The 15698-nt window shown below is 40.5% G+C and overlaps 2 protein-coding genes across 2 annotated transcripts in view; one reads left to right on the top strand and one right to left on the bottom strand.

Moving 5' to 3' along the window:
- Positions 1–4125: 4125 nt before the first annotated feature.
- Positions 4126–6349, bottom strand: si:ch73-264p11.1 (uncharacterized protein LOC100000923 homolog). The gene is made up of 4 exons (XM_041232578.1): positions 6200–6349; positions 5398–5461; positions 4634–4799; positions 4126–4154 (listed from the first exon to the last, which is right to left on the bottom strand). The coding sequence occupies exons 1-4, from the start codon at positions 6331–6333 to the stop codon at positions 4126–4128; spliced, it is 393 nt and encodes a 130-aa protein (XP_041088512.1). The 5' UTR covers positions 6334–6349.
- Positions 6350–8108: 1759 nt separating this feature from the next.
- plcxd2 (phosphatidylinositol-specific phospholipase C, X domain containing 2) overlaps positions 8109–15698 on the top strand; it is a 14294-nt gene continuing 6704 nt past the window's right edge. The window contains exons 1-3 of the mRNA XM_041232577.1: positions 8109–8242; positions 10706–11172; positions 12799–13040. Of these exons, the coding sequence (XP_041088511.1) occupies positions 8140–8242; positions 10706–11172; positions 12799–13040 (812 nt within the window). The 5' untranslated portion in view covers positions 8109–8139. The remainder of the gene's footprint in view (positions 8243–10705; positions 11173–12798; positions 13041–15698) is intronic.

Below are 15698 nucleotides of genomic sequence, written 5' to 3'. Positions count from 1 at the left end.
TAGGGTGCATATATTAATAGAATGGAACTTGTGACATTGTTCCACAGGTTTCAAATTTGAATAGAAATTAAAATAAAAAATGCTTGACATGCACATGTGTGATACTTGCTGCAATTCTCCAGAACCAGAACCAAACTAAGGTAGCTGATGTAATTCAATGTCTTTTCAACACTCTCTCGGGTCTGTTTGCGTGTCAGTTTTGTAGCTGAAACATTCAAGCAATGGAAATGGTTTGTAATAAATTCAGCACGGTCACGGCTCTTTAGCGCTTCTTTTCCACCTCAGCCAGGATGTTGGGCTTGAGAGCCTCAGCCACTCTAGCGCGAGACATTTATAAATAGTTACTCAGACGAAACAACATCTACGTATTATGCTGCTAACAGATACTACAGATCACGGTCTGGAGGAACTGCCATTAGAAGCACTCAAAGCGATTGCAACCCTCATAGACAGATAAGGGGTCAGCAATACTCTCAGAAAAGAACTCTTCAAAATGTCCTAGGCGTTTGAATGCTTAAACTGCAGCCCTGATCTTTGATTGGATATTGCAGTAGTGAGACTGGGCCTCTTCTGTCTATCCTGAAGCGAAAGCAGCATGCACACTTGACCCGGGGCCCCGATGCCTATTGAGAATAATGTTGGGACATATAAGGCAGATAAGGGGACTTTGAAACAGAAGTGTGACTTCACTTAGACAGTGGCTGTGAAAACAGATGCTCGTCGAGTGTGCACCCGGACAACGTTTCTGTGAGGTCAAGGCTTGAGGGTTAGAGAAAGAATGCAGCTTTTCAGTTCAGTTATCTGCTCGTCTTCCAGAGGGCTTTAGCTGGTCTAATACATTTGCACACTACATAGAAAAATACACAGAAACACAGGCAAGCATGCAAAGCTTAAAAAACATGCAAAACTATGGTGCAGCATAATACTGTAGAGCCATGTATAGCAGAACTGAAGCTGCAGACTCAGAGACACACGTCATAGTGAGTGGCTGTGTTAAAGATGCCATGTATAGCAGAACTGAAGCTGCACTCAGCGACACACTTCGCAGTGACTGGCTGTGTCAAAGATGCTTCTCGGTTATTCTTCTGCAAAGTTTGAATCCACCTCAGGACACGTCTGCTTTTCTCTTTGCACTGGCTTTAGAGCAGGGCTTAGCCGCAGTCCCTGAAGCTAAAAATGCTACAGCTCAGCCTCACACAGCAGGCGTTCACAAGTCAGAAGGTGAGGTAACTAAAGCAGGGCGTGCTGCGTTCCTCTGGTCAGGGACAGACTGTATTATTTCCATTTCATTTATGAACATATAGGAAATATTTTTTCAAACTTTGCTGACTTGCAAACTTTTGTATAAAAAGCACAACACCATTTTAATTGGTGCTGCGGTGGGGAATTGCTTCTCATCAACTTAAGTCACCAATGAATTTGATGAGTGTCCTTCTCCTTTCTTAAATGCACAAACCCGCTGCATTGAAAGACCCCATACCCAATACCTTGCTGCTTGTACGAAATAAAATGAACAGTAATTCTAAAGGAAATTGCCTACATACTGTGTGTGTGTATATGTATATGTATATATGTATATATGTATATATGTATATTGCAGCTAAGGGTTAAACTCTGATTATTGTATAGTAATGTGCGGCCCGGGGTGAAAGTTTGGTAGAGACGCTAAACGGTTGTTGTGCTGTATTTATAGCACTTTCATATAGCCAGTGTTTTTCATTGCTGCTGCATATTGTCTTTTATATACAGTATGAAACACAAATACTGGAGGCTACAGTTTTTCCACAGGTTTATCTTATCTACAGTATTTATTAAACATGTACACATCCCAGGCTCTTTGAAACACAGTTTTTATTTCCAGAGGTGTCCAACCACACTTCAGTTCATAATATACACAAAAAAAAAACAATCTTAAGAAGGATCACATTTACATTATTAAGTGTAGGATCACTTACACCAAAAAAACTAGAAGAAAAAAAGTCACAAATTACAGTCCGTCTCATCTTTAAACCATATATAATTTAAACTGTGTGGTTCATGAAACTACAATACAAACACAAGTAACAGAAATCCATGTTTTAAAAGTCTCTTATAGTTTACAGCACATGATACAAAGCAGGTAATGTGTTCCATCTTGTTAGGGAAGAGCTGCGCTGGAATAACTTTGCAGGCAGTTTGCTTCGTTATAAAGCAGAGTTTTCATTTGAAGAAGAATGCTCTGCTTCGCTCACCTGGACCAGATGTCTGGCAGGGTTCCAGAGCAAGCCCACTGTGACTCATGAATTGAGGAGCAGTATTCTACATGCTTGATGCTTGTTGTTTTCTCAGTATGATAGGGACGTGTTGTCTTGTAAACTCGGTATTCACCCATAACTTAATTATTTATAAGGTGAAACAGCTTTCTTCAAGTTTCTTGAAATGCTAAGGATATGCAAAAACAGCACGTTATCACTGGTGTAATGGGCTTTTCGATTGCTCTCAAAGAACAGGTAAACCTGGGATTGTCTCTATTCCACTAAAAATACACACATGCATCTTCTACTGTAAACCACAGAGCTTTCAACCACCAGTCAGCCAGTCTTCCTCAAATAAACGTGTCTCTTTCTTTGATACAGCACCTTCTTATCTTCAGTAGAAGTCCATAATCTGCTCCTGTTTTGTAAACTTACATTAACATCTGAAAGGTGTTGTTTGCACATTGAAGCAGTGTCTGTCTAATGCAGTATGAATCCGTGTGATGGAATCCTGATTCACGCAGTGTCTGTCTAATGCAGTATGAATCCGTGTGATGGAATCCTGATTCACGCAGTGTCTGTCTAATGCAGTATGAATCCGTGTGATGGAATCCTGATTCACGCAGTGTCTGTCTAATGCAGTATGAATCCGTGTGATGGAATCCTGATTCACGCAGTGTCTGTCTAATGCAGTATGAATCCGTGCGATGGAATCCTGATTCACGCAGTGTCTGTCTAATGCAGTATGAATCTGCGTGATGGAATCCTGAATCCCAGTTCAGTTCAGAATGACAGCGGTGTTCATTCTGGCAAAAAGTTTCAATCCCTGTGTTTCTCAGGAGGGCAGGACAATCACATAGTCTTCATTTTGCACTTCTGAAAAAGAAAACAAAAACTTGAAAATGCGTTCTTTAAAAGCGCTCCATAACAAAACATAACAGTGGCCTGTTCACATATCATTTCATAGCACTGACAACACAAAACAACCACGTGCTCCGTTAGGGAATGGCTTCATGAACAGCAGTCCCACGATCATCACAATCTCATCTGAAAATCAACCCACAGTGTACTCCTGTCACTTGAAGAAGAACACATTGTCCGAAACAGACCGGACTTTGCTTAAATCACTGCATTTACATATAAAACTGTTCTTCTCTTTTTTTGTTTCGTTACAGCTTCATGTACAACGCAGCTGAAGCATCTTCTTTGGGTAAAACTTTCCATGAAGTGTCTCTAATTGCTGTGTATTTACGTAGCAGTTACTTGTTAAGAAACAATATAATTGCAAAGTTATTATGCATAGTTACAATGCATTTAATGTGTTTTGTTTGCATGATATAATCCATCCTAATCTTAACCTTACCCTTATCCCTAATCCTAACTATAACCCTAACCCTTTTCTGATACAAATGTGTAATTCTATCCTGCAAAAAGATGTACACATTAAGTACATTGTAACAATGCATAATAACATTGCAATTGTGTGAGTACATGTGTATTTACTAAGTGGCTACTATGTAAACACACATTAATTAGAGGTATCTAATGTAAAGTGTTACCATTGTTTTTGGTGTAGCTTGTTACATGTTGTAATTACATGGTAATAACAGAGAATATTCTATGATCGTGTAATTACACATGCATTCCCCCAGTAGCTACCATGCAGGGGCAGGAACCAGCGCAGTGTCCCAGTTATTCCCATGGTATTACTGTTATTGTTTAATTGAAACCTACCTTCATAGTCATTAGCATCATCTCTTGTGGAAGCCGCTTCTTGCTTTTCTCTTCTTCTCTCTCTTCTGTTTCCTGCAGGTTTTGACCAACAGGACATAGATATACCCGCTGAAAAAAACAAGGTAAAAGCCAGCATTATTACACAGCACTGCCAGTCCTACTCAGCACCCTTCACAAACACAGAGACTAGTTTAATAAACAAGGTAAAAGCCAGCATTATTACACAGCACTGCCAGTCCTACTCAGCACCCTTCACAAACACAGAGACCAGTTTAATAAACAAGGTAAAAGCCAGCATTATTACACAATAATGTAATGTATTGTATAATGTATTGTTACTTCAAAATCCAATTTCATCGTTAAAGCTTAAATTTAAAAAATGTGACCAGAGGAAATAAGGAAATGAAATGTATTAAAAGTTTTGCATTTCCAAAGCTGTGAATTTAGCACAACAGTACTTGGGTTAAAGATCTTTCATCGGTGTACCTTTCTGCTTCTTATACCACAAATTAAGAATTTAGCATTTAGAATTTCACCAATGTGACATAAATACAGAGCAAGACAATGACATGTGTAATTAAACTTATATAATATAAAACATATACAATTATGTCTCAATACTTAAATGTCAAAATGTTTGTCCAAAGCGAATCTCCTTAACCTACCTCTATAATCCGTTTTTTCTTCTCTCACGTTTTGATATACACCTGCAGGCTCTGTTCTCTTTACAGGGTGGCGAAGTTGAGTTGCCAAGCCTTGCCCTTGTCTTTTATAATTTGCGATCAAGTCCTTGAAGTTCTGAAAGAACTTTTCTTCAACACCACTAGCAGTCTGTAAGAAAACAGAGGTCCTATATCAGACTGCAATCATGGTAACTCAGTACAATCAATACTTCTCCAAACCAATCTATCAGAGGTTTCTGTGGCAAGCAGAAATATAACATGTATTCAGAGAAATGTTTTTATAGGGTTATTTAGATAATGTGTGCTACATGATCATTCTCCCACAGGATAACAAACTAAAAGGTACTCATCCCAGTGGCAGTACATGCAGGGTTATATTTTAAAGGCAGACAAACATTGTGATCGAAATACTTGCATCCTTGTGATAGAGGATGAGGCAAATCAGAGACCAGGCACCCAACAAGCAAGCGTCTCTACAAAAAAAAAAGCCCAGCCATGCAATTGTTTTCATAGTAAGGCAGGTGCAAACAAACAAGCCGTGAAAAACTATTTGAAAAAAAAAAACATGCAATCTGGAGGTAAGTACAGTAGCATAGTGTCAATCCAATCTGGCAAACAAATATGAGCAAATCACTTTTCTATACCGCCTTCACTGAACTCTGTACCTGGTAAGCCTCTCTTGTGACCTTTTAAACATTCCCAGAGACAGAGGGGGTCCTGAATAAGCCAGTGAAGAATGAACTTACTTGTAAGGTGTAGTATCCACGGTGGTCCATTAAGATTCTATATGTGTAAACCACTTTCTTAAAGCTGCAAAAAAGACAGATCTCTATTATATTATAATACGTTATTGCTCAAAAGAGCCAACGTCCCAGCGTTTCGGTATGTTTAACATACCATTATCAAATAAATTTTAAACCATGGCATCCAAAGCCTGTAAGTACCTCCATTGTTTGTTTTCAAAGCAGACTTCCCTTGACAAAAGTATGTTACACATAGCGAAACGTTGGGACGTTGCTCTTTGCTAAGTTACGCTGAGCGTTCACAAAAATCAGTTCATCCTCAGTTTCTCCAGGATCTTTCTTTCTCATCTATCTAATCAATACCCTGGGTGAAAAGGGCAGGCAGCCAGCCCATATTCATTAAGATAATATCAGAACAAAGATTTATAAAAAACAAAGTGTTATTTTGTAGCTCAAACCCCTTAGTGCTATACTGTTTCTGGCTAGTTCATTAGCCTATAAAATTGATTACACACTGTTACACTGGTTCTCATAACATAATATCCATTATGATAATGTATTTATGCTATAATTAACTCCTAGTAACTACATTGTAACAACACAACAGCATGTATAGTTACAGTGTAATTACATTGTTATTAATGGTGCTTACGATAAAGTGTAACTACTACTGCTACTGCTACTATTATCATTATTATTATTATTATTATTATTATTATTATTATTATAATATTAATAATAATAATAATAATAATAATAATAATAATAATAATAATAATAATAATGTGCAGTGTGGTTTACTTACTAAACGCAGAGGCAGAATGCTCCTGCAATAGTCGCGCTGTCTCGTAACAAGTAACTCCCATCTTTTCCTTTTTTCAGCATCAGTTCTTCACAAGTCTTTTTGTCAATGCTCCCATGATACACCGGAGAGTCCATGCTGTACTCGGCCTCAACTGGATACTGCGGTTGTTTCAAATTCATTTTCGTTTTAATGTTTTAAACAGGAAATCAGTCAACCGATGCTTTTAGACCTGTGGTAGCAGGGTCGGGGTTGGAGTGTGTGCGTGTGTGTGTGTGCGTGTGTGTGTGTGCGTGTGTGTGTGTGTGTGTGTGTGTGTGTGTGTGTGTGTGTGTGTGTGTGTGTGTGTGTGTGTGTGTGTGTGTGTGTGTGGTGGGGTGTTAGGGTGTTAGTCACTTTCTTAGCTAGAGCTGTGAAAACATATCTTTAAGATAGTTAAATGTGATAACACATGTTAGTATTTCAGTATCTAGCTGTTTTTAAGCTAGTTAAATGTGATAATACATGTTAGTATTTCAGTATCTAGCTGTTTTTAAGCTAGTTAAATGTGATAATACATGTTAGTATTTCAGTATCTAGCTGTTTTTAAGCTAGTTAAATGTGATAATACATGTTAGTATTTCAGTATCTAGCTGTTTTTAAGCTAGTTAAATGTGATAATACATGTTAGTATTTCAGTATCTAGCTGTTTTTTCATATATGCACTTTTACTTTTAATATATATAATTATATATATATATATGATATATATATATATATATCATATATATATATACCGGTATATATATTACCGGTCTCAGTGTGCCGTCTTTGAGTGCCAGATGTTATAGTAATATGTCATTATCATTAAAAATTCTGTTTTAAATCATTCATCAAAACAGTTAATAAAAGAGGCACAGGTGCGGAAAAAATCATATAATATTACAGAATGCAGAAAGAGTCCGAATACATACTGCTTGAGGAGCACACAGCAAAACAAAGAAACCCACACTTAAATAAATCTCAATGCAAATTATTATTATTATTATTATTATTATTATTATTATTATTATTATTATTATTATTATTTAGTTGTAGTAGTAGTAGTAGTAGTATGATGTCTTGCATAATATAATGCTACCTTTTAATTGTTAGGTCTTCGGTAATTTATAATTATAATGCATGCATGCATACATACATACATACATACATACATACATACATACATGTATGCATGTTTAGCAAGCCTTCCCTTAGTATCTAAAGACACTTTTTATTTGACATTGTGAAATGGCTAAGCGCTTTATTCATTGGTGTAAATGAGCGGAGTTCGCAAGAACAGAGAATGGGTTTTCACAGGTGTAACATAAGGATCCCACCCCGGTATCTCTAGCCAGGATCCCAACCCATGCACACAGCGCACTCCTGTATCCATTTGATTCTGAATAGACAGAGAAAGGGCGGACATGTTTCCTTCACAGTAATAATACTCGGTTTGAGTATTGAATAATAGGGTAAAGTTTCTATACAATAAGGGCTTTCTTGGGGGGTTATTTGACTAAAAAGCACGAACACAAAGTCACTTACTAATAATGTCGGTCAAGTGCAGCAGGTCTGTCCCTCTGACGTAGAAGCAGATAATCCCGCGCTGTGTTAGAACAGAGGTATCTAAGTGTGTTTATAGCGGGGATAAGGAGTGTAATTTCACATTTAAGATGATTTAACAAACAGTAACGAAGCGTTGGTTCGGTCCCTGCAGACAGTCGACTGTACACTCAGACTACCTGGAGCAGAGCAGGGCAGGGCAGCGCAGCGCAGCGCAGGACAGGGCAGGGCAGCGCAGGACAGGGCAGGACAGGGCAGGACAGAATGTTCACTCGCGACAGTGACGCGTCTCTTCTTAGGGACAGCGGCGGCTGCAGAGTGGCGGTATAGCTGATATTATACATGTGTGAAAACGAACCATGAAGACGGGAGTAGTAACCAGCCCGGTGTGTAACGCGGACTGGATGGGCTCCCTGTCACCGACTTTATCATCCATGCCGCTCAAGCACTTGGCTGTTCCAGGTATGGGTTCCTTTTCAATCCTTCTAGGCTGTATTTATCAAGCAATGCAGCGAAAGAATGTGTGAAAGAAAGAAAGAAAGAAAGAAAGAAAGAAAGAAAGAAAGAAAGAAAGAAAGAAAGAATAGTACACGGCTAAAATAAGCCATTATTATTATTATTATTATTATTATTATTATTATTATTATTATTATTATTATTATTATTAGGTTGTCTGAAATAATAATAGCCCATGTTTATTTGCAGAAGTTATTAAGAAGTTATTCATTTTTGTAATGTTTATTGGTATATAATAAATAACAAACTATTTTGGTTTTAAATGGCTAATCTCTACTATAGTTTTAAATGTGCATTTGTCAATGTCAGTTTGACTTACAGTTGGATACAGTCATTTACACACAGTAGCTAACATTTCTGCAAAGTGAACCAGAGATTTGTTTTTTATAATTATTTGGAAATGCACTCTTGTGAAATATCGGGTTGATAATATGGGTGGACTAGTGCATACTCTCAGAACAGGAGGTTCCTATCAGCACACTGTGGAGACCAGGCTTCCATAGAACCTCTATGATCTTTGAGTTCCAAAGAACCAATATTATACACGGAACCACAGAGGGTTCTAAATGTTCTACACAGAACCAAAAGGGACTCCAATAGAACCACCAGGGGTTCTATTCTTTTAATGAAACACATGACACCCCAGTTTCAGTTCACTTGGTTTTAACTGTTGTCTCTATAGACCACCAACAGGAATCTTCTCCAGTCTTTTATCACAGGCTCCTCTGCACTGTAACTGAAAAGCTGTTTACTCTGTGAGGCTAATCCCTGGAATGACCCAGGAAGGCCAGTACAGGAGTGTGTGACTGTGAAGAAGAGGGCTGATTAATGCTAATGCCTTCATCGGATAAGAGATACTGCACTCCCCTCCCTTATAAAATATACTGAAGAGAGCTGATTAATGCTAATGCCTTCATCGGATAAGAGATACTGCACTCCCCTCCCTTACAAAATAGACTGAAGAGAGCTGATTAATGCTAATGCCTTCATCGGATAAGAGATACTGCACTCCCCTCCCTTATAAAATATACTGAAGAGAGCTGATTAATGCTAATGCCTTCATCGGATAAGAGATACTGCACTCCCCTCCCTTACAAAATAGACTGAAGAGAGCTGATTAATGCTAATGCCTTCATCAGATAAGAGATACTGCACTCCCCTCCCTTATAAAATATACTGACAAGAGCTGATTAATGCAAATGCCTTCATCAGTTAAGAGATATAGCATTCCCCTCATAACAAATACTGAAGAGAGCTGATTAGTGCAAATGCCATCTGACTCTTTCTGGATTTATTTTTCTGTTTTTTGTTTCGAATCTCCTTTTCTAGTGCAGGTCTCTAATGGTGTTCACTGTGCAGGTCTCTAGTGGTATTCACTGTGCAGGTCTGTAATGGTGTTCACTGTGCAGGTCTCTAATGGTATTCACTGTGCAGGTCTGTAATGGTGTTCACTGTGCAGGTCTCTAATGGTATTCACTGTGAAGGTCTCTAATGGTGTTCACTGTGCAGGTCTCTAATGGTATTCACTGTGCAGGTCTCTAATGGTATTCACTGTGCAGGTCTCTAATGGTATTCACTGTGCAGGTCTCTAATGGTATTCACTGTGCAGGTCTCTAATGGTATTCACTGTGCAGGTCTCTAATGGTATTCACTGTGCAGGTCTCTAATGGTATTCACTGTGCAGGTCTCTAATGGTATTCACTGTGCAGGTCTCTAATGGTATTCACTGTGCAGGTCTCTAATGGTATTCACTGTGCAGGTATCTAATGGTATTCACTGTGCAGGTCTCCAATGGTATTCATTGTGCAGGTCTCTAATGGTATTCATTGTGCAGGTCTCTAATGGTATTCACTGTGCAGGTCTCTAATGGTATTCACTGTGCAGGTCTCTAATGGTATTCACTGTGCAGGTCTCTAGTGTTCAGTATTTAAAGCAGAATGTGGAATTATTTCATTAGCTTCAACCACTCTCCTTCTCTTTTGTAAACTGGCCACTAGGGGGTACAATTGTAATTTGTTTTAACTAGCTTTGTAACTTGGCTTGTTATTTTGGGCGTTCCATAATAAATCATGAAACCTGTTCATTGTGTAAAGGTCTGCAGAGGCTTTCCTAGTCAGTGCTATATTTTCAGTCGATTCTTTGTTTCTGACCAGCAGCTGACCAACTCGGTCAAGGCGTGTTGTCAGCTCAGCTGGTCAGAAAAAACTCATAAACTGAAACGACCAATCCTGCTGTGCTTAGAGCCCCAGTCAAACACATCCACTAAAATGTGAGTGATTTATTATGGTATTTTGTGAGTCCCTGAAAAATAAACGTTGAGAAGGAGCAAATTGTCCTTTGGTGTAAACCCTGATCAGTTTTCAGCTGGCTACAGAGATCTCTTACTCGGTTTTGTTGTTGCTTGTTCAGGATCTCACGACTCCTTCAGCTTCTGGGTTGATGAGAAAGCTCCGGTGGGACCAGACCAGGCTCCTGTGGTCAAGCGGCTCGCTGGGTTCTTCCGTTCACTGGGGAAGAAGGTGATGAAGAAGTGGTCCATGACCCAGAACCTGACCTTCAGGGAGCAGCTAGAGGCGGGCATCCGCTACTTCGACCTGCGCGTCTCCTCCAAGCCCAATGAGCGTGGCCACGAGATTTACTTCATCCACGGCTTGTTTGGCCACAAAGTGCGGGACGGACTGATGGAAATCAACAGCTTCCTCAGCGCTCACTCCAAAGAGGTGATCTTTTTGGATTTTAACCACCACTATGCCATGGGCGACGCTCACCACTCGTACCTGCTCTCCATGCTGCAGGAGGTCTTTGGACGCAAGCTCTGCAGAAGGGACTGTGAGGAAGAGGTCACGCTGGAGTATTTGTGGCAGAAGAAGTACCAGGTGAGGCCTTGGGCAGAACGTCACTTGAGGTTTCATTAGTTGTCATACGCTGAGGAAAGGCCCGTCAGCACAGTACTGTCATGATCCTTAACTGTATGGATTGAGCTGCCCTGGAAAAGACAAACAGCGAGTGTTTCAGGCACAGTACAGATGGGTGCTAGGCAACTGAGCCCACAAACAGTGCCAGTTCTGTAAATTGTGTGGTAGTTTATGATATGAGCTTCTGTTGAGGCCAGCTAGATCACAGATTCATATCCAGCTCCTCTGGAGGTGTGAGGCTATTTAAGTAGGTTGTTAATCGTTTAAACCCACAGACAAGCCAACATGTTTTACATTTCAGTTTCTTCCTGAGGTATACTGTCATTTAGCAGCAGGAACATGTCTGCAAGTTTCAGGTGAGGAGGAAACATGTGTCCCTACAATTAAAAGCACAGCACTGGTGGAGAATGTAAACAAACTGTCCCTTCAACAAATTCCAGTGCAGAGAAAGATGAAGGGAGTGCAGTGTAAAACTGAACTGCATCAAAGCCCTGCAGCCCACTAGTGTGATTTTCTCTTGAAACTCAAAATCTAAATGCCACTGCCCAGGTATTCTGGCAGCACTTCATTGATAAGACAAGAAGCTCATTAGCTGTGTCACTGAAATAAATAGACCTTGCCTATTTCTGCTGCTAATCCTGACAGCTTGGCAGAGCAAAGGTCTGCAGGAAAGACGTTTGGAGATTATCTGGAGGCAGTGGTGCGAGTGAATCACAGTGGCAGGGAAAGGATGCACGGCCATGGCCGTAGCTGTTAGCTCTGCTTCTCATTGTACTGCCCTCTTTATTAAGAACAATCTCGCCTTGTCATCTCTAACAGCTGCATTTGAGGATGTAAAGACTTCAACTTTTCACATTGTGTTTTAAACATGGTGCACATAAACAACACTTACAGACAGCCAGACAGGGTTTGAGAATTGAAACAGTGTAGCTACAGCTGTGGCCTAGAAAGACTTGCAATAGAATTAACAAATGTTGCTTCATAAATTTGAATGAAACCTGTTAAATGATGTTACACTAACATATTGAATTACATACTGCTTTGTAGTTTTCCATATACTTCACGAAAATCTGATAAATGTGACATTTCAAAATCTAATATGAAATACTGAACTACTATTATGGCTTCCAGAACAGTTTTGGGATATCACTTTGTAGTTTCCTTGATTACATGATGTTAAATAAAAGATCTAAATTATGTTCATATAGTTTTTTTCTTTAATTTTGTTCTTAATACTAAAATTCTAGGTGATGCAAACCATTTGGCCATAGATGTAAAAGCACTGGGGCTGTTCAGGCAAACACAAATGTAACAGTCAATCATTTTTTTAATGGAACATTTTCATGCTTGCTGTGTCTGTTGCAGGGGTCTCCAACCCTGGTCCTGGAGAGCTACAGTGGCTGCTGGTTTTCATTTCAACCAATCTCTTAGTTACTTAATTGATCAAATTATTGGCTTAATTAGTTTAAACATTAATATAAACATGACATGGTAAACTATGATAAATGCATAATACAGACATGGTATAAGGGACGGTATGTTTGAAACAGGCATGATTTCTGTGCTGTTATGTTTTCTATCCTGCAGGTTATTGTGTTTTATCATCACAGCTCAGCAGAAAACTGCCCCCTCCTGTGGCCTGGAACCAAGATCCCGGCCCCGTGGGCGAACACCACGGACGCATGCAAACTCATCCAGTTCCTGGAGACCACCCTTGGGGAGCGGGCACGTTACGGGACCTTCCACGTGTCTCAGGCCATCCTGACGCCCCGGGTGAAGACCATCGTGAGAGGACTGATCAAGGGCCTGAGGAGCTACCTGGTGGAAAGGTATCAGCCGCCTCACGCCTTGGGGTTTTGCACTGCATTGCAAGCATGAATACATCATCTGAGTTTCAAGACCTTCTTAGGAAATTATTTTCTTAATTGCCATTGATTAGTGCTCAGTTGTAAAGGCAAGGGAAGGACAGTTTTCTTGTTTTGAAATCAACTCATTATAAATGGATTTATTGAACACCTGCTTCTTAAAGGCAGTTAAGAGTACGAGAATCAGCACACCTCTAATATTTTCTATGGACTCTTGTGCAAACCTGCTTGACATGCAGTCCACACACACACTGTTATACATCTAACCATCCAGGCAGGTGGCCTGAGCCCTCTTCTGATCCTTATATAGCCACTCACCTCTGCGTTCCAAATTGGATGCTGTTTATAATGAGATTTGCAGCTTGCACTCGCTTGTGACTCACTGCTCAGAGACTGCTGTAGAAAACACTGAACCAGCTTTCTCCCAGTGATAGAAGAATGCTTAATGAGACAGGAGGGTATTCTCCACCCACCCTGAGCACACTAGCAGAGCCCTGTGTGCTAGTACCTTAGCTGAGCTCACTGTCATGTGATCTGGTCCTGGAATGCCTGCTCTTGAAGGTGATAGAAACCATTGATTTGATTTTGAAGAAACGACAAACTAACTACATGGATAATTCCAATGGGATTCTACTGGACCTGGTGTCACTGGGACATGCTGGTACTGGTGCTGATAACTGCACTGTGCTCTTTATATTCCTGGCAGGATCAGAATGTTATTGTATCCCTATTATAAAGATTCTGGGATAGGTTTTCAATCCTTTTTTTTCTCAAAGGTGTAAAGTGCTTTTTACAAACTGTAAGAAAACGTCCTTTTAAGTTACACAAAATAACCCACCTAGCTTACTTGAAATGCCTTCAGTGAAATACCATGGGCCATATTTCTAAAGCTTTTCCTCTTTAATGAACTCCTATTTTTTGAAACAGGTAAAACACCTGTGCATTTTACAAAACTAGAATTGATTAATTAAAGAAACGAGGAAACGATTTGACAATATGGCCCCTTCTGCTTTTAAAAGGTGTTTATAAAGAATGTAATGATTGACTCTTTGACCTAAAAGACTTTGAAAATCCGCCTACTCTAAAGAGACCTGGCACACCCCTGGAAGTGAATCCTGCAGCTCTTGAGTGCTCTTTAATGCATTAGCTACACTGCCATGGGGACCATTAGATCACAGCACTCCAGAATACCTTCAGCTCACAGCAACTGTTCTCATTTCCACAGCCTGAACAAACACATTTACTGGAGTTTTCCTTGGGCACTGCTAATGCTCAGGGAAAGGTTAGCACACAGGGCTGCTTTGAAATTCTTACCTGAGACAGTTTTAAAATTCCTCCTAAACCAGGACAAAGTGTTGACTTCCCTGATCTTCATACTGTATCAAGCAGCAGACCTGCAATGGATCTGCTAGGGATTGCATGAGGTCTGATTTTCATACTGTATCAAGCAGCGGACCTGCAATGGACCTGCTAGGGATTGCATGAGGTCTGATCTTCATACTGTATCAAACAGCAGACCTGCAATGCACCTGCTAGGGATTGCATGAGGTCTGATCTTCATACTGCATCAAGCAGCAGACCTGCAATGGACCTGATAGGGATTGCATGAGGTCTGATCTTCATACTGTATCAAGCAGCAGACCTGCAATGGACCTGATAGGGATTGCATGAGGTCTGATCTTCATACTGCATCAAGCAGCAGACCTGCAATGGACCTGCCAGGGATTGCATGAGGTCTGATCTTCATACTGTATCAAGCAGCAGACCTGCAATGGACCTGCCAGGGATTGCATGAGGTCTGATCTTCATACTGCATCAAGCAGCAGACCTGCAATGGACCTGCCAGGGATTGCATGAGGTCTGATCTTCATACTGTATCAAGCAGCAGACCTGCAATGGACCTGCTAGGGATTGCATGAGGTCTGATCTTCATACTGTATCAAGCAGCAGACCTGCAATGGACCTGCTAGGGATTGCATGAGGTCTGATCTTCATACTGTATCAAGCAGCAGACCTGCAATGGACCTGATAGGGATTGCATGAGGTCTGATCTTCATACTGCATCAAGCAGCAGACCTGCAATGGACCTGCTAGGGATTGCATGAGGTCTGATCTTCATACTGCATCAACCAGCAAACCTGCAATGGACCTGCCAGGGATTGCATGAGGTCTGATCTTCATACTGCATCAAGCAGCAGACCTGCAATGGACCTGCCAGGGATTGAATGGGGTCTGATCTTCATACTGTATCAAGCAGCAGACCTGCAATGGACCTGATAGGGATTGCATGAGGTCTGATCTTCATACTGTATCAAGCAGCAGACCTGCAATGGACCTGCTAGGGATTGCATGAGGTCTGATCTTCATACTGTATCAAGCAGCAGACCTGCAATGGACCTGCTAGGGATTGCATGAGGTCTGATCTTCATACTGTATCAAGCAGCAGACCTGCAATGGACCTGCTAGGGATTGCATGAGGTCTGATCTTCATACTGTATCAAGCAGCAGACCTGCAATGGACCTGCTAGGGATTGCATGAGGTCTGATCTTCATACTGTATCAAGCAGCAGACCTGCAATGGACCTGCTAGGGATTGCATGAGGTCTGATCTTCATACTGCAT

Source organism: Polyodon spathula, chromosome 30 (assembly GCF_017654505.1).
Source record: "Polyodon spathula isolate WHYD16114869_AA chromosome 30, ASM1765450v1, whole genome shotgun sequence".
NCBI classification, from domain to species: Eukaryota; Metazoa; Chordata; class Actinopteri; order Acipenseriformes; family Polyodontidae; genus Polyodon; species Polyodon spathula.
This window is presented reverse-complemented; position numbering and strand designations above follow the sequence as displayed.